The sequence below is a fragment of the Apis mellifera genome, linkage group LG1 (genome assembly GCF_003254395.2).
Source record: "Apis mellifera strain DH4 linkage group LG1, Amel_HAv3.1, whole genome shotgun sequence".
NCBI lineage: Eukaryota > Metazoa > Arthropoda > Insecta > Hymenoptera > Apidae > Apis > Apis mellifera.
Window position 1 is genome coordinate 14,997,692 of NC_037638.1, and position 23,624 is coordinate 15,021,315.

The 23,624-nt window shown below is 40.4% G+C and overlaps 2 protein-coding genes across 3 annotated transcripts in view; both read left to right on the forward strand.

Moving 5' to 3' along the window:
• The first annotated feature begins 35 nt into the window (after positions 1 to 35).
• LOC413649 (rRNA-processing protein FCF1 homolog) lies at positions 36 to 1,850 on the forward strand. Its single transcript, XM_006570780.3, has 5 exons — positions 36 to 172; positions 327 to 409; positions 504 to 575; positions 645 to 954; positions 1,049 to 1,850. Exons 1-5 carry the CDS (start codon positions 170 to 172, stop codon positions 1,190 to 1,192), a joined length of 612 nt encoding a protein of 203 aa, XP_006570843.1. The 5' UTR covers positions 36 to 169; the 3' UTR covers positions 1,193 to 1,850.
• A 1,060-nt stretch (positions 1,851 to 2,910) lies between these two features.
• The window catches only part of LOC410009 (cadherin-related tumor suppressor), a 78,451-nt gene continuing 57,737 nt past the window's right edge, over positions 2,911 to 23,624 (forward strand). The window contains exon 1 of one of the 2 annotated variants that reach the window (XM_026440870.1): positions 2,911 to 11,584. In XM_026440870.1, the coding sequence (XP_026296655.1) occupies positions 6,230 to 11,584 (5,355 nt within the window). In that variant the 5' untranslated portion in view covers positions 2,911 to 6,229. The remainder of the gene's footprint in view (positions 11,585 to 23,624) is intronic. The other variant, XM_026440868.1, reaches the window with a different exon arrangement.

Here is a 23,624-nt window from a genome sequence, read left to right on the forward strand (position 1 = left end):
ACTAATAGAAAAATATATAAAATATATATATTGTTGTTGGTAATACCATAAAAGATCTTCACGTGATTTGTATTTTGAATTAAAAAATTTATAATTTTAATATATTTATTAAAAGTTGTGAATATAATATAATATTATATAATATTATATAATAGAATATTAAGCAAAAATGGTAAATAATATCTAATTTATAAAAATTACAGAAAATCTAAATTGCATATTTTAGGTTATATTTTCGATATTTTACATTATAATAATTTTAATTTTAAATTATAATAATTGAATAAATTAAAATTACTTTTTCATTAATTTATTATTACATACAGGGAAAGAATCAAAGAACACGAAGAGTTGTTATGCAAAAATTTGCACAAATGAAAAAAATGATAAGTTTAAGGGATTCAAGAATGTAAGTGATTTTTTAATCGATTTTGTTATTATACAAAAAATTTATTATTACATATATATATTTTATTTACAAAATATTAATTTACTATTTGTAGAAAACCTGAGCATCGTATACCACCAAAAAAAACTAAAAAAGAAGATCCTACTCAATTGAAGATAACAGAAGCGTACATATTATTATATTTTCTAAAATTGATATAAAAAAATATGAAATTTATTATTATAATATATTGCAGGCCTCAACAATCTTCTGCATTATTTTTTCAATATAATACACAATTGGGACCACCATATCATATTTTGGTAGATACAAATTTTATAAATTTCTCAATTAAAAACAAATTAGATATTATAGAAAATATGATGGAATGTCTTTATGCAAAATGTATTCCATATATAACAGATTGTGTAATAGGTGAAATGGAAAAACTAGGTCAAAAATATAGAATAGCTTTAAGGATTATGAAAGATCCTAGATTTGAAAGATTGAATTGCATGCACAAAGGTACCTATGCAGATGATTGTATTATTAATAGAGTGACTCAAGTAAGTATAATTATTTTCAAAATGAAATCTATTTGATTTAATAATATTTGATTTCATTTATTAAAACTTTTTAAACTTTGATATTATATTTTAGCACAAATGTTACATTGTTGCAACTAATGATAAAGATCTAAAGAAGAGAATACGAAAAATACCAGGTGTACCTATAATGTATGTTTCGCAACATAGGTACACTATAGAAAGAATGCCGGATGCATATGGAGCACCTAGAAAATAATCATGTTCTTAGTATTAAAATTTTTTATTGTACATGTATATATATGTAATAAAACATGCATTTTATAAACAATTTTTAATGAAAGTAAACATGAATTTTTGATGAAATGATGAAAAAAAAAAAGAGAGAATGAAGAAAAAAAATTTTATTTTCTTTTTTTCTTTAAAAGATCTTTCTTGATTTTAGCGACCGACAATCGATATGGTTTGTACAATTGTTTAACAACTGAAAATAAACAGAGGAGAATGTGTTACAGTTATTGTTCGGTGAAATAATGAAGCTGTTGCGTGTAACGCCCACGTAGCATACCGCAACTCGAATTTTACTGTTTTGCGAATGATGTTGTCCCGTATATGGTAACAATGCGAAATAATGTTAGACAAGTGGGCGCAAAAAGCTATTTCGAATGAAGAACGATCATCAGTGAATTTATTATGTTGTTCCTTACAAAATAAGTTGTAAAGAAGTTTGCAACTATTCCTTTCACAGTCAAGATATTGCGATTTGGTAAAAATCACATTGACAATCTACTAAAAAGTGATCAAATTTCTAATGAAATTGTATTTTTCTTGATAAATTGTTATTTATTGTGCAATTGTGGATATACTAATAAGATTTATGAAAATACATTGTACTGTATATTACAGTGATCAAATTATTCGTCTTATATAATTATATTTAATATAATTAATAAATAAATTAGTTTTCAAAATAGAATGCATCTATTAGCATAATAGAATGATAAACAAATGACAATTCAAATATTAATTTTGAGATAAAAATATTTTTTGTTAAAAAAATTTAACATTGAAAATTTGGAGAAATTTAATGGTAAAAAAAATTATTTCATTTATTTCACTATTATTAGATTTATGTATAGAAAATGTGCGGTAAAATAAATCACATTGATACATTAAGAACAATTTTGCCTGATTTTTCGTAATTATTATCACTTGAATTTTATATTTATTTATATTTTCTTTGTAATTAATAATAATTATATTTACATTCGAAAAAATTGTTTTTAACGCTTTAATTTAATAATAAAATAAATTGTAAAACTAGTTATCTCATACAACTCTTGTATTGTATTGTATTGTATTGTATAATATTTGTACAAATATCATCTTTTGTTATTTTTCGGATTATTATCCTAAAAATATATTCTAATTTTTAGAATCCTTTCTTCTTAGAAAATTTAATATTAAAAAATCGATGCAACATTAATTAAAAAAAATTTGCTTAATAAAAATGAAGTAAATTAAAAAAAAATTCTGATAAAGATTATTTCAATGTTTTGCAACAAAAAAATTGCGTATAAAAATATTTGAAATTGATTCTCAAATAAGGGAATCAATAATAGAGAAATATTTAAAGTTCTAATTTACTGCAACGTTCTATATATACATGTAACTCCATACATGTAAGTATTCTTTCGGCATTTCATTAGATAATAATTCCTGAAAGACGTTCAAAAATTGCATGCATGTATGTGCATATTTTGTCCATGCGATGTCTGTACAAAATTTTTATTTTCGTTTGGCAAAGGAATCAAAAAGAGAAAAACAACAAAGAAAGAAAAAATAAGGAAAAGAATTAAGAAAGAAAGAAGTGGCGGTGGGCGCATACGCGTAAATCGGGTTAGTTATCGATACGGTAATCGGCAGATACAAAGAAGAGAGAGAGGCGGAGCCGATGGTAGCTATATGTGATAGCCGATACCCAGTAAACTAGATTAAAGGAAAACAGCGAAGATAATCTAGTTGCGCGTGTAGTTCGCGCGGCTTTATTCTTGACAAAAGAAAAAGAAGATAGGAAAGAGAGGGAAGAATGGTGGAAAGTTCGAAGGAAGCGTTCGATCGTGGTAACGGATTAGTTATAAAAGTGGCTACAGGGCCGCGGATATCGTGGTTCTAGACTTCTCGTTCCTCCACCTCTCTTCCTCATCACCCCACACCCTTGTCATCCTAACTGCTCTTTCTCTTCCTTGCTCTCTTTCTCTTGCTCTCTCTCTCTCTCTCTCTCTCTCTCTCTCTCTCTCCGCGTTCGCTTCCTCTCCTGCTCTACGCATTATTCATTTCGACCGTTCTATCCTTGTCTCTCTAGCTCGAGCTAAGTTTCGTCTTTCTTCCCTAGCTAGCTCCATCTTTCTTTCATAGTCGGTCTCTTTCCCTGGTTCGCCCGTAAGCGGTCCTCGTTGCGAATGCTTCTCAGCGGCGGCCATCTTGCATACCTGAGCCTCCACATTGCTCGTTCCTCGAGGGCAAAAGGGAGAATATCTCAGCGCGAGACGACGCTGGGATGCGCGAGGATAGAGTCCAAGGTGGGAGGATAACGGCCGCGGGGACAGAGACGGGGAATGAGGGCGCTATGAGGGGCCCGGCCACCTTCCAGAGAGGTTGGGAGGAAAGGCAAGAAAGAGACACGTAGGGCCCACGGAGGGGAATTGGCACGCTGGTGGTTGGACTAGTGTATCCTGGATGGAAAAAGGTTGACTGTCGATCTTAGTACAGACAGAGAAAGAACAATATAGGATGGAGACACTACCGGAACGGACAAAGATGGAGAAAGTGGAGATTGGAAAAAGACAGAAGTATAAGGGACAGAAGAGGGGGGACTCACGAATGTTTTTCGAGACGAAGAGGAAAAGCGGTATCGATCATTGGTAAAAGAAAGATAGTCGAATCGCTTCGAATCAACTGGGAGAGAGTGGAACAAGAAATGATAAAGTTTGAGAGAGAAAGAGGATGATTGCTGGAACGAAATAGATAGAAAGAATTGCGAGTTTCAGAGGGATAAGGATGGAAAGCTTGGTGTCTCGGAAAAGAAGGGATTGCGCATGCTTTGCTAGAAGGAGAGGAAAAATGATACGGATTGGTAGTTGGAGAGAGGGGCGACGAGAGAGAGAGAGAGAGAGAGAGAGAAAGAGAAAGGGGGAAAAGCGATAGGTCGTTTGAAAAAATCGGGGGAGAAAAGAGAAAGCACGAGGTCGGAAGAGGGTTTTTTAAAAACTAGAGATAAAAGATGAATCCATGTAAAAAAAAAAAAAAAAAAAAAATGAAAGAACGAGGGAGAAAAGATATTGAGGTTAGATTCAAGACGAAAGATTAAAGAATTGTGCAGAATCGAAACAGGAGGAAAGATATTGATAAAAGCGTTGAGCAAAGGGAGCGAGAAAGAAACGAGAAAGAAAGATTAAAAGAAAGCTTTCGAACGAGTGTGAGAGAGAGAGAGAGAGAGAGGACGAGAAAGTCGAAAGACGATGGTCGAAGAAAGAAAGAGGGAGTCGAAGACTTCGAAGAAAGAGAAAAAGTGATATCGATGGAAGGTGTGCTTACGCGGAGGAAAGAAGGGAGGGAGTAAATGGTAAGAAAGGAGAGAGGAATGAGGTAAGTGCGAGAGAAATGGAAGCATACGTTGGGCCTGATGGATCGGAGAGGGACGGCGTCAGCCAGGCCCGAAGAATGCTTCTCCCGGCAGTGGCAAGGTTCTGGGACCGTCTCGGTTCAGTCGAGTCAGGTCAGTCCTCGGGAAGGTGATATTACTCGTCGTTGTACGTCGAAGGGGCCTTACATCGTCGCGTTCACGGCCCACGTTACTCTTTTTCGCTCTTCTTGACTACATGTGTGCGCGCGTGTTTCTTTTCTCTCTCTCTCTTTCTTTTCCTTTCATTCCGTTTTCCGTTTCATTTCCCTTCCATTTCATCCTGGCTGGACGTACGCCGCGCGTCGCGTCTTTCCGTCTCTTCTTTTCGCGTTTCGCTGTACGTTCTTTTCATCCCTTAGAATATTAAAAGTGTGAAAATACGTGGGAAAATACACACGAGAAGAATGATCGATACAAGTGAAAATTCCACCGAACTGCGATTTCGATTCGACGACAATTGAGTTTTCAGGACGTGTCCGGCTGCCTATCATTAAAACTTTATCGACACGTGTCGGTAAAGGGTCCATGCATCTCTCGAACTGATGCATACCATCGAATAAACACCATCATCATCATCCATAAATTCGGTTATATACATCGTTTACCATCGACGCGTTTGTTTTGTGCGCCTTTATAGATAGAATGTCCTCCCGTGTCATTAGTGGTGTGTTTCGAAATCAACTTTGGATCCCTGATTTTACAGAAGAATCGATATCGAAGTGATTACTCGATGACGAGGAAACATTCTTTCGATCGATATTTTTAACAAAGAGTGTGTCGTGCGAGAAGAGGAAAAGCTGGTATAACGTCGGTGAAAAGCGGTGGGAACCGCTCGAAGATCGCGCGTGGTAATAACGTCGTGTTTGTGACAGAAAGGAACGCGAGGGAGCAGCGACCGCGGACATCGTCGGAACCGTAGCGACGTCGCGCGAAAAATCTTTATCTTCGACAACAGAAGAATCGATGCCATCGTGTTCATCGTATGCCCGTGAATCGATATTAATTTCAACGGATTGAAAGGATCGTGAAAAGAAAAAAAAAAAGAAATAAAAATATCAAAGTACGAGAGACGAGCAGCATCCACGAAGTTTTGCGAGGCGCGGCTCTGCGGGTCAGTGCCCCCTCTGTCGGCTCGTGTTCACTTGACTTTCTGCGGCAACGAGCAAAAAGGATTGAATAAAAAAGAAAACGCCCACACCTTCGAGGCATCCTTAATCCGATTTCGAGTCGAGAGTCCGGTTAAAAACGTAGCCCGAATTCGAAAGAAAAAACTGGCGGGGAACGGATAGAAAGAGGAGGGAAAAGCGAGAAAGAGATCGAAAGAGATGGAATCCATAATAATAAACGATTCGAACAATAATCGTTGGTTGGCTGATACGTGTTGATATTTTTTTCTCCCCCCCCCCTTGTACCCGCTACTTTTCACCACTGCCACGATGCACGTCGAGCGTGCGAACGTGAAGAGCGTGTAGGACGTACAGGGAAAGATGAAATCGCGACCGACGATGAAGAAGAAGAACGAGAGGTAGTGTCAAAGGATACTTTTATGTCGTCGAACCGAAAAGAATTTGGCTAAGGAAGGGGGCGTGTTCGAAGGGAACAGAAGAAGAGATGATCATTCGAGGATCGATGGTCCTAGCCCTGGTCCTGGGACTGTTGTCGGTGGACCAAAATGGCGGCCAACCGAACGAGCTGGAGAAACACGCGTCCGAATACTTTTCCCGCAAACCGCCTCAAAGGGTGACGCGGCTAGTTCCACGACGCTCGCCTATGTTACCGCAGGACAGTGGCGCGATGGGCCTCGCGATGCAGAGTCGGGCGGTCGATACCAGAGTTCAACTGGAGGTCAGGGAAGGGGAGCCGAAGGGGACTCTGGTCGGTCTGATACCGGTTAAGCCTGGATTCACGTACAGATTTAACGAGCCACCCCAGGAATTCGTGCTCGATCCGGAAACCGGCAAGATCAAAACGGCCAAAGTTCTCGACAGGGAGGCGTTGAGCAGCGATCGGTTCGACCTGGTCGTTCTCTCGAGCCAACCTACTTATCCGATCGAGGTGAGGATCCTCGTGCTCGATATCAACGACAACGATCCGGAATTCCCAGAATCGAGCATAGCTGTCAGTTTTTCCGAATCTGCCGTTGTGGGGACGAAATTATTGTTGGACGCCGCCACCGATAAGGACACGTTGGAGAACGGCGTCGTCGACGATTACTTCATCGTTGACGGGAACACGGACGGCAAATTTCGTTTGGAGGTGACCGGGAATCCGACCGGTGAGACCACCTATTTGCATTTGGAGACAACCGGTAAATTGGACCGGGAACAGGTAGAATTTTATTCGTTGAACGTTTGCGCGAGGGACAGGGGTCAACCACCGAGGCTCGGCTACCTTCTGGTGAACGTGACCGTGTTGGACGTGAACGACAACCCCCCTATATTCCAGCAGAGCGATTACGTGGTCGCTCTGAACGAGAGTGCCCCCATAGGGACGAAAGTGTTGACGGTTCGCGCTACGGACAAGGATTCCGAGGACAATTCGAAGCTCACGTATTACTTGCCGGACACCGAAACCCAGTTCACCATAGACCCGGATACGGGGACCGTGACGACGATCGAGCCCTTGGACTGTCCTCAGCAGAGTTGCACGGGCGCAGCTCGTCTAGGCGACGGTTGTCTAAAGAGTTGCGTCATAACGGTCTTCGCTCGGGATCACGGCTCTCCTAGGCAGGATGGCCGGACCTACGTAACGGTGAATCTGTTGGACGCGAACGATCACGATCCTGAAATAAAGTTCAGCTACTTTCCGATCACGCCTGGCTACGCGACCGTCGACGAGAACGCCGTGAAAGATTCGATCGTGGCCGCGATCACGGTGATCGACAACGACGAGGGATCGAACGGCGAGACGAGCGTGGAAATTCGCGCGGGCAACGAGTTGGGCCACTTCAGGTTGCAAACGGCCGCGACGTTCGACGTCGTCCGCGTGAACGGTGGCCTCGACCGGGAGGAAATACCCAAGTACAATCTGACCGTGGTCGCGACCGATAAAGGGACGCCGCCCCGTTCGGCGACCGCCTATCTCGTGATCCACGTGAACGACGTGAACGACCACGAACCGGTCTTCCAGCAGAGCGAATACTCGGCGGTGCTCTCGGAACTTTCGCCCATCGGCAGCTTCGTGGCCAGCATCTCCGCAACGGACGCCGATTCCGGGCTGAACGCGAGAATTTATTACGAATTGGACTCGGGCAACGAGCAAGGTTGGTTCGCGATCGATCAGGATACTGGCTTGGTTACCACCGTCGCCACCCTCGACAGGGAGGTGCAGGGGAGCATAGAGTTGCACGTGTCGGCGAGGGACGGCGGGCCGAGTCCGAAGTACGCGTCCACCCACCTCAAGGTGACGATTCTCGACGAGAACGACGAGGCGCCCAGATTCTCCCTAAACCAGATCCAAGTTACGTTGTCGGAAAACACGCCGCCGCAGAGCCTGGTCGCCACGTTGACGGCGGTGGACAACGATCAAGGGACGAACGGGAGCGTTGCGTACAGCTTTCACTCGAGCGTGGCCCGGGATTATCCGAAAACGTTCGCGTTGGACGGACTCACGGGCCAGTTGACCACCAAGGTGCACCTCGATCGCGAGACGATCGGGGAATATCGGATCCTCGTGATCGCCAAGGACCAAGGGACGCCGCCTCAATCGTCCACGGCGACTGTGACGTTGACGTTGAAGGATGTGAACGACAATTCGCCGGTTTTCTATCCGTGGAGGTATCTGATGGCCGTGCCTGAGGACGCACCGCCAGGGACCTCGGTTGGAAAGGTGATGGCGAGCGACGCCGATGCCAGGGAAAACGCCCAAGTTAGATACTCGTTGGAATCGGGCGGCGAGGGACTTTTCGGTGTGGACGAAAGGACCGGCGAGATCACTCTTCAAGGCTCGTTGAGGGCCGCCCACAAAACGCTTTACGAGTTGAACATATCCGCCAAGGATACGGGGGACAGATTCGCGGTGAGGAACGCTCTGGTCGAGATTATACGCGAGGAGGATTTGGAACACTTGGAGTTCGACACTTACAACGGTTACGAGTTCAGGATAGCCGAGGACAGGGGGGAGTGCGGGACCGTTGCGAATACGTTTGCCAGGGACGTGGGCACCGTCCAAGTGACTCAATACGGAAACTCGAAGATCTCGTACGCCATAGTGTACGGCGATCAGAAGGGTAATTTCAAGATAGACGAGAGCACAGGGACGATCACCACTTCCGGCTGCTTGGATCGGGAACAAGTGGCCTATTACAGTTTGCAATTATCGGCCCGAGCTGGCCTCGCTTACGGGCAAACGTCCGTGAACATCACCGTGGTGGACGTGAACGACAACCCGCCGAGATTTCCGAAAGGCGAGATCGGGGACGAGGTGTTTCTGAGGGAGAACGCGGCCGTGGGACAGGAGGTGTGCCTTGCGCGGGCTAGGGATCGGGACGCAAGCGTGAACGCGAGGATCGTTTATTCGTTGACCCATAACCCCGGGGAACAGTTCAGAGTTGCGGAAAATTCCGGGATCATTTACCTGGACAAACCTATCCGTGCCGCGCCAGGAACGGTTCTGCACTTGGAGGTGACCGCGACGGATTCCGGGAATCCACCGTTGTCTGCCCAGCATCAAGTCAGGGTAACCGTCGAAGATGTGAACGATCACACCCCGGTGTTCAAGCTGACCAGCTACGAGACGTCTCTGCCGGAATCCACTCCGGTCAACGATAGATTCTTCTCCCTGACGGCCACCGATTCCGATCTCGGGGCTAACGGACGCGTCTTGTACAGCGTCACCGACGGGAATACCGAGAATCGATTCGGCATATTCCCGGACGGCCAGCTGTACGTGAAGAACGTTCTCGACCGCGAGGAGCAGGACTATTACGCGCTCGAGGTGACGGCCACCGATCAAGGAAGCCCGTCTAGAAGCTCGGTAGTCCCGGTGGTCGTTCACATAATCGACGAAAACGACAACGCGCCGGAATTCACCAATTCGAGCTTCGTCCTCCACCTACGCGAGAACGAGCCGCCGGACACGTTCGTTGGGAAATTATTGGCCACGGATCGGGACGTGGGTCGCAACGCTGATCTCGTCTTCTCCCTTCCTGCCAGTCAACAGGATTTCACCGTGGATCCGAGGAACGGTTTCATCAAGTCTTTACGCGTGTTCGACAGGGAATTGTTGGTGACCAACACGGGTAGCAGCTACGTCACTTTGGAGGCCACCGTCACCGACAACGGGGTCAATCGTCTCCGCGATCGGGTCAAAGTCGTTATTTACATCACCGACGTGAACGACAATATCCCCCAGTTTCAAAGGTTGCCGTACAGGGTGCAGGTGAACGAGGGTGCCGCGATCGGGACCCAATTGTTGAGAGTCTACACGACGGACGCCGACGAGGGGTTGAACGGGGACGTGTTCTACTCGCTGGAGGACGGGAATCAGTACGGCCGATTCGCCATAGACGAGGCGACCGGCCAGATATCCCTGACGAAAGAACTGGATCGCGAGACCATGGACAGTTACGTGTTAACCGTGGTGGCGCATGACGCCGGCCTCGAGACCCGCCTCTCTTCCAGCACCACCGTGTACATCGAGGTGCTCGATGAGAACGATAACGTGCCTCTGTTCGTCGACGATAAATCGAGGATCTCCGTTCTCGAAACGACGCCGACCAACACGGAATTACTCAGGTTCGAGGCAACGGATAACGATCTGGGCCCGAATAGCGAGCTGGCCTTCGCCATATCGGCTGGAAACCGAAGGGACACCTTCTACATCGATCCACTGACGGGCACGTTATATCTGAGAAAGCCGCTCGATTACGAGGAATTGGAAAAGTATACTTTGAACGTGACTTGTAGCGACGGGGGTCATCCGAGGTTGAGCTCGGTGACCACGTTGATCGTCGAGGTGATCGACGCCAACGACAATCCACCAGTATTCCCCAACACGGCGATAGCGAGACAGATTAGGGAGGGTATACTGGTGCACACGCCTATAGTCACCATAACGGCGGAAGATCCCGACTCGAACGAGAACGGGATAGTCACTTATTCCATAGCGAGCCAAGATCCCGAGGATCAAGTTCGTAGATTCGGTATAAACCCTTCGACCGGGGTGATACACACGTTGCTGCCGATCGATCGGGAAGAGGTGGACACGTACAAGTTGGTGGTCGTAGCCACGGACAGCGCTCAACCATCCAGCGCCCGACTATCCGCCGAAAAGTTGGTGATAGTTATCGTGGAGGACATCAACGACAACGCGCCGATTTTCGTCAGCATGTCGGCCGTTGTGCTCCCGCTCAAGGGTAATTATCAATATCAGAAGGAGATCACGGTGACCCGTCTCGTAGCCAGAGACTTGGATTCGAGCACCAACGGTTTGGTCACGTACGAGTTGCTCAGATCGAGCGTGAATTATTCGGATATGTTTCGAATACACCGGAACACGGGCCACTTGACGATAAGGCTGCCGCGATCCCTGAAGAACAATTTGGAACGGGTCTCGAAATATCAAGTGGGGATCCGGGCGACGGACGAGGCCGTTCAAGCGGAACGGAGATCCACGGAGATCTATTTGACCCTGATAGTGCCCGGCGAGGATGGGGACGATCAGCCAATATGGGAGCATCGTGGCCAGATAGAGGGTAGCGTGTACGAGAACGAGCCGATCGGTACGAGTATTTTGAGAGTGAGTGCCCGAAGTCGGAGATCGAATATCGATCTTGAATATTACGTGACGAACGTGACCGCTGGTAGCGGCGGTCCGCAGGTCGACAGATTGTTCGACGTCGACACGAAGACAGGTATATTGTCGACGGCTGCCGCGCTGGACAGGGAAACAGGAATCCAGTGGTACGAGGTGGAGCTGTACGCCATCGGTGTTGGTGGTACCAGGCCCAGTACGACGTCCACCAAAGTAAGTTCACGTCTTTGATTGATCATCCCGGTGATATTAATGATCCGTTGCGTTCTGAAAGTCATTCGCCGCTTTTTGCCCAGCGGATTCGTTCTTTCCTCTCAGTGCGCGGATTCTGACTTCTTTTTCCTTTTCGTCTTCCCTCTTCTTTACATCGAAATTTCCATTGGTCTCCGGCCAAAATCTTTGTTCCATTCCGTGGGTAATTTCGTTGGTAAAAGTAAACGAGAGAGAGAGAGAGAGAGAGAGAGTGAGTGAGAGGAGAAAGTGAAATTAGACGTAAACATTATCGATAATGAGAGCGGTTTCCAAGCTGAGAATTCCTTGCCAGAATCTCAAATAAAAATAAGAGAGGGAAATAAAGAAAGAAATGATCCTCGATGAACAAGGCTTATCCGAAAGACTCGTTTATCACCAGCGAAACACGATTGCATAGATTTATTAACCCGCCATTAAGACGCGTTACACGTACAGGCTTCTTGTCTTACGATACGGTGAGCACGACAATTCGTCTAGTTGGGAGTCGCGTTACGTAACGAAATGATCCTAAGGTAATTAGGGTTAACGATAGAGAATCACAGTGAGAAGAATCTGGGAGACGAGAGCATCGCCAGAAACAATGCGATTGACGATGAATAAGAAGAGAGTGAAGAAAGAGAAGGGAAAAAGGAGAGTGGTTCGTGTAATAGGGGTCTGAAAGATCTACAGATCGAATTAATTGCACCGTGGTGGGAGAAATCGATTATATATATGTATACTTTCTTTCGACTCCCTTGCAACGAATAAATGCGAATCGTGGCTAATACGCGAAGCTAACACTCTTCTTCGAATCCATCCCCCCGAGTTTATGAATCGAAAATGAAAAAGAAAGAGGATCTCGAAAAGAAAAGAAATAGATGGACCGGTGGGACATTTTTCACCGAAAATTAGCCGTAGAATTTCTGACGCTAGTTACCGTGTAAAATTTCGGGCTGGGGGAGAATCAGTGGAATATAAAAGGAATAGAATAGTTGCTCGTAGCGGCACGTGTTTCTACCATCCCTTGATCCAACATTGCTGGCGACTACCTTCGTGATATACATATGTATGTACGTATATACATGTGAACGTATACATATACATAAACACACACCGACACCCGCGCGCTTACACACGTCCATAGCGGGGATGATCCAGCAAAAGCGAAAGGAGAAGAAAAGAGAGTGGAAGACGAAGAAAGAAAGAGAGAGGGAGGGAGAGAGAGAGGTAGAAGGAGGTGGCCGGAGAGTGGGAGAGAATAAACGACAAGATGAACCGCGTGCCAGGAAATCAAGTTGGATTCGAGTCGGAGCTGCTGGTGCTGCTGGCTGCTGCCTCTCTGCCGGAGGTTCAGAACTCGAGAAAAACTTGATCTCGGGTGAACGCATACAAACAGGCGGACGTAGGTAAAAGTCGGTCCATCTTTACCCCCGGTGCGACTGGTGCTGCGTCGTCGCTGCTGCTTCATTTCTGAAGATTCTCTCCCCCCCCCCCGGTCTTTCCCTATATCTCTCGCTGGGTACCCTCCTTCCCTGGAGGAGCGCGCGCTCCCAGTTTCGGATCTTGCTCCTTCCTATCTTTCGTTTCTTCCGTCTGTCCCCGTCCTCGTCGTTTCGCCCGGCCCTACCTTTATCGCTCGCTGTGGGATCTGTGACTCTTCGGGAACCGACTGCAGTTCGGACGTTTTTGTTCCAGACCCGACTTTTGTTCTCCCTTCGGCTCTCCCCTTCCACTCTTTCTCCCTTATCCGCCCTTCTCTCACCCTTTCTTCGCTCTCTCTTTCTCCGTTCATTTTCTCTGCTGCTCTTCCCTCACCGCGCGTCTTGCAACCTTGCAACGGGGCCCGACAATTCTTTTTCTTCGCTCCGACTCCCATCGACTTTCGTATCATCGACTTTTTGCACCGACTGCACCGAGGATGAAAGCGAGGATATATTCGTACCCGATGTCGTCTCGGATCGCAAGGCATTTTTGTCAAATCTCACCGCGCCCGGTCAATTAGAACATTCCTTCTCCGAGGCCGAGGTAATTGTATTTGCATCGGCACACTTTCTCTCCCTTCTCTTATCCTTCCTCCTCGAAATTTCCACCGGAAAAATTAACACCGGTCGTTTCCTTCCTTCGACCAAGGATCGAGGAAAGGTTTGGTCGTTCGATGATGTCGCTCGTTGATCGTTCGTTGAACCATGATCGGCTAGCTCGTTGACGATTTTCATTAGCGTGTATATACACTTTGTGTAGAAAAAAGAAAGAAAGAAAGATAAAGTTACGAGGGTCATCTCTTCGTAGGAACGCGCGCGCGAGCGTGAGTATTATTCAATTTCCTTCGTTAGGATCGCGATGTTAACGGGCTTAATTACCGATATTAAACTTACTTTTCGACTTGTACTCGTAATACGGTGTTATTAACGCGATCCCGTAATAATCACCGGCGTATCGTATCTGTTTAAGAAAGGACTAACTATATGAAAACAATTAACGGTAAATTAGCCTTCGTGTCTCACGACCTCCAATTCAAATTATCGATATTCTCTCGAATTATGAATTCTTTTCATCTGTTATCTTAAATCTGTTTAAATTCCTTTTTTTTTCTTCTAAAAAATTAAAAAACTTTCTCGACGAAATCATCATCATCATCGTTTGCTATCCAAATTTTCAAAAAATTCTCGAACGAGTAAGGGAAGAAGGAGGAAAAGTTCGATCGAATGGAAAAAATTTCGATTTCAATGGGAACATGATAATCCTGGCGCGACAAAATGGGGTGAAACGCGGATAAATAAAATAAGTAGGCACACGGTTTGATTTAAGAAAGTGGCTTTAACGTGATCTTGATGTATGGGCGCGTGAGGAACGGCAAACCCACACACGTTCGCGCGCTAATGGTGGGTCCAAAGAGCTCGTGCGAAATGTAGGCGTAATGTTTCCTTCGTCTTTTTCATTTTTTTTCCTCCCTTTCTCTCTCTTTTCCTTTCTTCTTCCTCCTTCCCCCCCAGTTCTCGCGTTAGATAAATATATCTGGAGTAAAGCATGCGCTCGCGCGCGTAGCATACCGGTCGTATGGCCGAGCGAGACCCGGAGAATTTAATAATAGTCGATGATAATTATGTCGGTGTCCGATTAATAGCGCTCGTTTAACCGCGATAAACCGTCAATTAACTACGCCGGACTTTTTCGCCCTTTCTGAAATATGGCCGCGTAATAAACGTATACAGGCGATAGCCGCGGTTAAATCGTTATTGCCGTATTAAGGATTTGGAACGGCGAACACTTTGCGAGCACCACTTTTTCTCCTTCTCGATATTTAATATTTCATCGGCGATTATTCGAATTCCGCCCCGCGAGAACTTCCGTTACTCGCGTGTTGGGCCGAGGGAGGCCAAGTTTAAGATAAAAAGGTGCGCGTGTAAGCAGGGGGCGGGGAAATATGTCGCTATTCACGATCAATTATCTTATCCCTATCTTCTTCTTCAAACTTTCAAATAAACGTGCCGTTTAAATTTGCACAAAAGAGAGATGAAGGCGATGATAAGAATCGCGGCGAATCTTCTTCCACTATAAATTATACGATTAGCTTATCGATATCCACGAACAGGTCGCGTAAAAAGTGCTCGGTTGATCTCCGGCCATCTTCCTCGCGAATGTTTTTTAGTAAAAATTCACGGAATTGAGGAAAATTAGGGTTAAAAAAGTTACCGATTTTGAGAAAATTGAAAAATGAAAAATAATTACTGTTCAATTAATTTAGCGTTATTATATTTTAAGCCGTTCAATATGTTGCAATAAGTTTTTCGTAGCAAGTCGTTTATCTGTATAACTGGTCGAGGCGGAACAGCTAACCGTGTCGTTAAAGGCTAGCTGCTACCGCGTTGGGGTAAGTTTTTTTTATTGAGAAATAAGAATTTCATTTCATTTGATGTAAAAACAATTATTTGATTAGATGGCTTATATTCTATTAAATAATAATTTAGTAATTTCTTAACAATCTATAACTAAAAATAATTTAATGATTACACGAGTCATCGATAAATCAAAATAGAAAAAAGATAAAGATTTAAAGATGTAAAAAAATAGAGTGAAAAGGGAGAATTTGGAATTTGTAGATTGTTAGAATGATAGAAATAATTTATGTATTTACAATGGAGGCAAATTGTTATGGTAAAATGTCCGAATCACGATAACAACTAACCTTCATTGACACTTTCATTCTAATTTGTAGGAATTGTATTATAGAAATATTATATTGACTCATTATATATTATATTTTTTATTGCAAATGTTTTTAAATCTGTCATCTGATTTATAATTATAAAAAATTAGTATTATTAGTATTATTAAATAATCAAAAAATAGTAATCGAAAAATATTATATAAAAATATACTATATTTAATTTAATGTTAAATCCTTATGTAAAATCATATTATTCACTTTTGACCATTAAAATGAACAATAAAGTAGTGTGATCGACGAATGTGTCGACAATAATTGAAAGTACCATATCATCTGTTTTTATTTTGAAATTTTTAAGTTCAACTTATTTTAAAAGAAAAATTATTTACTAGAAAATAAATATTAAAAAATTATAAATCTCATTTTTTAATGATAAAAATCCAAGTATAGTTTTGAAAATCTTATTTAAAAGGTCAACAATTTTACCCAGAAAAAAAATCTAAGAAGAAAAAGATTGTAAAAATATGCCATTTATATTCATTTTTGTTAATATTTAATATTTTTTCCAGTCGATATAAATTGAATAAAATGACGTTCAATTTAGTTATTACAGATGACAGAGCATTCATCAATATTTCACCACTAATTGATCCGAGTATAATTTCTAACGATTTATGAGAGATGAAAATAGTTGCGAGAATCTCTTTATTGTTTCGTTATTCCATTTTTGAGGAGGATAAATTATTTCGATACGGACGTTTATAGGCAATTTTATCATTTATGAATCTTCATTTTGATCATGACAACGACAACGACAACGACAAGACGTCGTCATAGAAAGTTTTTATTTATGCTCGTTCAACTTGTAACAATCGTTTTGACGTGTTATGGTTTATGTCGATAGAAATGACGTAGTTAATTTTCTATTTTCGTTCCTTTCGGACAAGCATGAAGAATTCATGGGAGAAATTGTCGTGGCATGATATACTATTCATTTAAATTGCAGAAGAGGATTTCTAACCCCTTGGTTCTACGAGAAAACTGCTCAAAGGGGAAAGGTCTAATACCCGTTAATACCTTGCTCGCTCATCATCATTATTTCCTCTCGTTTTTTCCTCTTTCTATTTCTTTTTTTTTTCCATCGCGCCTGTGCGTTACAAACAAAATCTAGCAAGTCTACAACAATCTTGGAAAAAAATTTTTGTTACATGAAAACCAACGATCGAACGATTGCCTCGTCGCGCATTCTGTTAACAACGGTATTCTGCGACTATTCCGCGGGTATTTCCCTCCATCGTCAGAGTTTTCAGGGAAATAATCATCCCGATCACGTTGAAATTTTTAAAGCTTCAAGCTTTTCGATATAGCCGATCTTTCCTCGAGGTGAATTTCTCTGGGAAATTAAAATATTTCGAGTTGCCAAGGGACAGAAGGGGAAGATGAGGAGGGGGGAAGGGAAGGGAGGGAGAAAATGATTTACAAGGGTGCATTTATAAAGTTCGTCGCGTTCATTTCGGGCCGACGGTGTTCATGGGGCACGAAATAAAGGAAATCGGGATGGCACCTTTAATGCCACGCTAATCTTCTACTTGCTCATCATCGTCATCTTCCGTCTCGTTCTGTCGCTGTTGTCCATCGCATCGTAATCACGATCGTCATCTTGTTCATTTTTCAACGTCTTCTTTAGAAGGCGTAGCGCGAAGAAGAATCGGAACGAAAGGAAGGAGAAATCAAATTTGTGGGCGTGAGGAATTGCAAACGCAAAAGCTCGAAAATTTTTTCTTTCCTTCGCCGCGTCTTTCGGTCCCCGTTTCTTAATATTTATTTCGATTTTTTTTTTCCCGTTCTTCAGGTTTTTATAACACGAATAGAATTCGATATAGAATATATAGCATTTTGTTTATTACAATTAATACTTGAAATTATAGGGAAACTAATAAACTTGTTATATTTTAAACTTTAAATAATATTAAAAAAACATTAAATATTTTTCAAAAAGAAACTTTGATTCGATTAAAAAAATGATGCAAAGATCAAATTTTCTTAAAGTATAAATAATAATATTTCAAGTTATCTTTAGTTTATAAAATAAAGAAAATTTATTAAAATTATTGCAATATAATTAAATTAAAAAAACATATAAGAATTATAATGTTAGATAAATATTGATTTCCAAATTTATATCTCTATATTTTTATAATCATTCAATTGTTTTTTAAAATCTTTTTATTAAACAAGTAATAATCATTTATTTGTAAATGAAAGAGAATATATTGGTAAATTAATTAACTAATATTTTTTCACCATTTACTAGATCTAAATAATATAGCTCTTGAAATATTTCATATTTTAAATTACCTTCATCTTTAGTATTTCAAATTAGCAACATGGCGTAGAAACTTAAAATCTCGTATCTCCGAATTTTCTCTCAATATTTGCAACAGTTCACATGAAATCATTTTACATTAAATAATTTGCTTTAAACTTTTGGCTACTTTAAGTATGATTTTAACGATTGGACTTGTTGAAAACTTTTGAAAATTATTTTATTTTTTTGTAGATTAAATCAAAAATATTAAAATTACAGTTTGTTTTTTTTTTTAGATCATTCTTAATAATTCACCATGTTAACGTGAATTATTTGAATTATTATAATTATTTTACAAATAACGTTAGATAACATTAATTTTTTAAATCATCAAATAATATTTAAAAAATGTTGTTGCATTTCCTCCATCAAATAAAAAAAAATTCTTAATAAATACATTTTACGAAAGGAAGTAACTCGTTGATCCAATTACAAAATCAAGAAAAGTTTCATGTTGTGAGAAACTAAAAAAGAAAAAAGAAAAAAAGGAGGAGAAAAATTAATCGTACTAAAACGAGACGATTTAAAGGTAGACGGTGTACGAAAAAAGGGATAAGCGAAAAGAAGAGATTAAGAAAAAAAAAGAAAAGAAAAAAAGAGAAGCGGAAAGAGAGCGTTACTTAACGAGGGAGATTTAAGCTTGGTTCCGCCCGTCCGCTCGTGCGCGCGCGCGCGCGCGCTCCTTCGCGCGCCGATATTTCAAGAGATATGATCCTGAATGAGCTTGCACATTCGAACGAAAGTCGGCATATTGATCTCGATCGCGCGCGCGCGCAGGGGAAGAAGAGGAAGAGAAAGAGTTATCTAAAGTTAGTCGCCGAGGACGAGGTTGTGTAGAGTAGATCGATTAAAAAAAAAAAAAAAAAATGGAAAGAATAAACGAATCGTGATGGCGATAGCCGTGGTGGGGATCATAAAAGATTTTATCTTTCTTTGCTATCTATATAAATGTTACAACTTCAAATGCGGCTTTTAGTGTCGATATATTTTCTCTGGAGTAGTGGATGTAGAGATACACACGATATTCCTATGTATATGCGCGTCGCGGTGAGGAGACCAAAATGCATAAGGGAACTCTATTGAAATATTACTCTTGTTAGCCTTCTGGAAATGTCACTGTAGAATACGCGCAGCAGGAACCAATGCCGACCTCGAGATTCGTCTATTGAAATGACCGGTCGCACAAAAAAGGACGAAATTCCAGAACCGCATACCGTTTATCCTCCCGGATGATCGTCCCCGTGGGGGGATATCTTCTCTCGATCTTCTCCTCCCTGTCTTTCTTCGTCCTCTTCGTCATCTTTGATTCTCTCCTCTTTTCCTCACCACTTCCATCCCCCTGGGCTGGTCCTTCCTTTTAAGGACCTATATATATACTCTTCTGTTCCCTGTTTTCGTCCACCAGAGAAAACGCATCGCCACTGGGCGCGCGCATTGTTGTGTTCCTCCTAATCTTTACCTGCTTTTCCGATGTCCTAGACATTTGAGCACTCGAATATCAGGTAGGGTTGTTCCCCGCCGTATAATTTCTTCGGCATTCTTCACCTGCCTTTCACCTTCTCTCATGGTTTCCATGCTTTATGGATTTCGATCGATGATTTTTTTTTATCTACGAAACAGTCTTCTAACGAACCCTTTTGTCCCTTCCTTTACCCGCTGTCATTACTTTACTATTTTTTACTAATTTGTGTTTTATTTTTATGCAAATTTGATCCTTCATTATTTTCTCGTTTATAAATGATAGATATCGTGTCGACATTCGCCATATTTTATTTTTTTAAATAAAATATTGCAATCCGTTTCTCCGACAAAGTCGCGAGAATTGATTTAAACAATTGGAAAATGTGGAAAACTCGTCGGTTGTATTATTCATTCTCAAATATGTTTATTATTTTTTTATATTCTAAAAAATATTTACATATTTATTTAGCGAGCTGATTGAAACTGTATGGACAGACTATCTGTCATGGAAATGATATATACAATTGAAATAAAAGAGAAAACCAAGAAATATTTAAATCATTACCTGCTCGGTGTGTTTTATAAAATGTTCAATTTTATAAAATATTATTTATGTTGTTTTCGTTCCTTCTGGAAAAATATTAATCTGCTGTGAAAAAAAATTATTAACGCAAATTCGAAATATATGCAAAAGAATGCGCAAAAGAGGGAAAAAATTAAAATTAAAATTAAAATTAAGCACGAAAAAATTATTTGACATGTTCGACAAACTTTTGAAAGAATATTATGGTAATAACTGGCGAAATATTAATGATTTGGTGTATTATAAAAATGTAATTGATGATCAAGCTGTAAACTTGATTTATAACATGGAAAACGAACAACTATGAGAACAGAAAATGTGTGGAATCTCTAACTATTTAACAGTTCTAAATTTTTCCATAAATTTATATTAATGTTTTAAAAAAATTGTATAAAAATTTTATTTCTTATTTGATTTTATTTCATCTTTCGATTTAAATAAATTAGTAATAATTAATTTTTATTATTAATTATCTTGAGAATTAGTTCTGCAATTATACAAGTTAATGATAAAACTATAATAAAATTATATATAGATATACTATTATTAAAACTGATTATATTAATTGTTAAAAATATACAACAATTTATAATAATATTTCAAAAATTATAAAAATAATATTATTCAAATCTCATTATAATTCATATTGCAAATGATCTAAATTTCTACTTTTAATATTTAAATTATTTATATAAAAATTCATAAAAATCTTAAATAATTTATGCTCAAAAAATCGTCAGATTTCGAGAAATTTTAGGAAATCAAAGGTAAAAAAAAAAAAAAAAAAATAAATCGATCAATTTGCAAGCTCGCGTTACAAATTAGTGATTGCTACTATCGTTAACGTTTTTACGTTGTTCCCATCGTCTTTTTAACCGGTGTATTTACGTGTGTAACTGCTTCAATTTAAAACGATCGACAGAAAGCAACGGTAAGAAAGTGGCAAAAAGCCAGATCCAGGAAAGATTATGGGCATTATTCAATTATGACATCATTAAGGGCTTGTTGCGCTTTTGGGACGTTTTATCGTCTACTCTCTTCTGTTCTTTCATCACTCGTAAACACGTCCAAAAATGACGCGTTCCGCAACATGTTCGGCCCATTAGCTCTCTCTCCCTCTCCCTCCCTCCCTCTCTCTCTCTTCCTCACTTTCTCTCATTTGCTCTCACTCATTCACTCTTCACTCTTCGCGTTTTTATTCGGCTCGGAAATTCGGGGAAAATTTACAAACGGTGGTTAAACGTTAAAATTTATATTAAAACATAATGCAACATAAAGAATAAATGAAGTTATCTCGATGCGTATACAAATATATTTTTATAGTATCTCTCAAAGTTTTGCCATTACGAAAAAGAGATTAACCCTTTCAAAATGGTTTCTACCATCTTTATTGCCATATTTGCCGCGATAAGAAAATATTCCTTCTTTTAGTAGGCTGTCATTCGATATCCATTGAATTCCATATTTTTGTAAATTTTTTTCAACTCTCATTTTGAATCGAGGTGGGTTTAAAAGTCATCAACGAATATGCATAAAGAGAAATAAAAGTTTTTATTAGCGACGTTTGATGCAAATATGGTATTCATAAATAGTAATGAAATACTTACCATATAGTAAAAGTATTTTTAATATATTTGAAATATTTTCTAAAAGTATTTGTATACTAAATTATCTAATAAATATTTAAATTGCATAAACGTAATATGTAATATTTACTGAAAATTATTGATTTACAAAAAAATAAAAGATATGTAGAATATAATAGGTACTTTTTGTCATTTGTGAACGAAAACAAAGATGACAGTGGATTTCAAATAAGCGTTGATGAGGATTGTAGATTGTACAATTAATTGAACAGTGACTGAAATTGCTTTATAAAATTTTTACCAAACGTCAAAACTATATTTATTTAATAATTCTGACTTATTTTTTTTATAATTATAGCTTCTCAAAATCTAATTCATTCTATTAGTAACCAATATAATTTTTTAATTATCAATCAATTGATAAACGAGTTTGATACATAGATGATTATAAATATAATCATATTCTGAACTCTTTCACTAAAAAATAAGCCAAATGAATTAAGAAACTAGTATTTATTTAAAAATTTCCATATCTACTTTTATTTTCAATTTTCAATTTAATATTAACACCGATATTTCCTATAAAGTATCATATATTTGGCCAAAAAAAAAAAAAAAGAAAAAAAATTAAATCGAGATTCACGTGCGAAATATATAAATCCTTGATGGAATTCAAGGAAAATGGATAAACGGTGGATGGAGTGGAACGATTCCACGAAGACTGTATCTTTTCATAATCGGTTGACCTTCGCATAGTGATCATTCCTGGGAACTATGTCCCCGGTAAAATACTACTTGGTTGGTCCTCTGGTTTTTATCTCGCGGTTCAGAAGCGCACGCTCGCTAATGACCGTCAGATACGGTTCGAGCGTTTTCGGACCGACCACTTCGCTCTTACGTTCCACGGGAACGAGGAGAGCCACTCCACGATGGAACGAACCCGAACGCTGTTTCTCCTACCGCTTCTGTCCACGCTCCTCTCGATCGTGTGCGTGCTTGATGCCGGCCCGGCCACCTCCGGCACTTCTTCCCTTCTTCGCCTCTAATATTTTTTTCCTATTCCCGAGTTTCCATTTCGCGCTAAAGTGTAACCGGACGAACATCTTCCGTTATCGCAAGATTGAATGTCCATTAACCGACTCTAACCTCTTTTCTCCTTTTTCATTTCTCTTCTTCTTTTTAACTCCTCTTTCTTTCAACCTCTCTTCCTTTTCGTCGTTCCCTTTTTCAAAATCACCTTTATTCTCGAAACTGATCAAAATACAACGATTCCTTACCTTCACGTGTTATTTTGGAATCGTGGTACAACAATCTCAATTTAATTTTGCTCCAATCGAATCGAGGAAAATAAAATGTCGACGCGAATAAATAAATTTATAAATACGTAGCAATGTTCACTTTTATCAAATCATTTACATTGACCGTAAATAAGTGTCTACCTACTGACATTTTTCTTTCTCACCACGTATATGCTAAACAGACTGCATAACTTGAGCGAGAAAAAATTCCACGATATTTATTCTTATCGTTAGTTATACAAAAAAAAAAAATTATATCAAATTGTTGACTGGAATGAATTCTTTCTAAGAGAGAGAGAGGGGTTGGCATAGTTTTGATGGCTGGAAGTTCCTGTTTAAAAGAAGCAGGTAGTGAAAAGGTTGAGCGTCTTGCCGTTCGTAGGAACACGCGTCGCCTATACGTAAAATCGAATGATGCATAGCATTTCGGTCTGCCGCCGCTGAAGCCTCGCCTTGAGATTACCGCGGTTGATTTACATTTATTTAGGGACCCTAGACAAACACTCGAACAAGGAACACGAATCTCTACACGTCTACCGTATTCCCAAGCAATTTTAT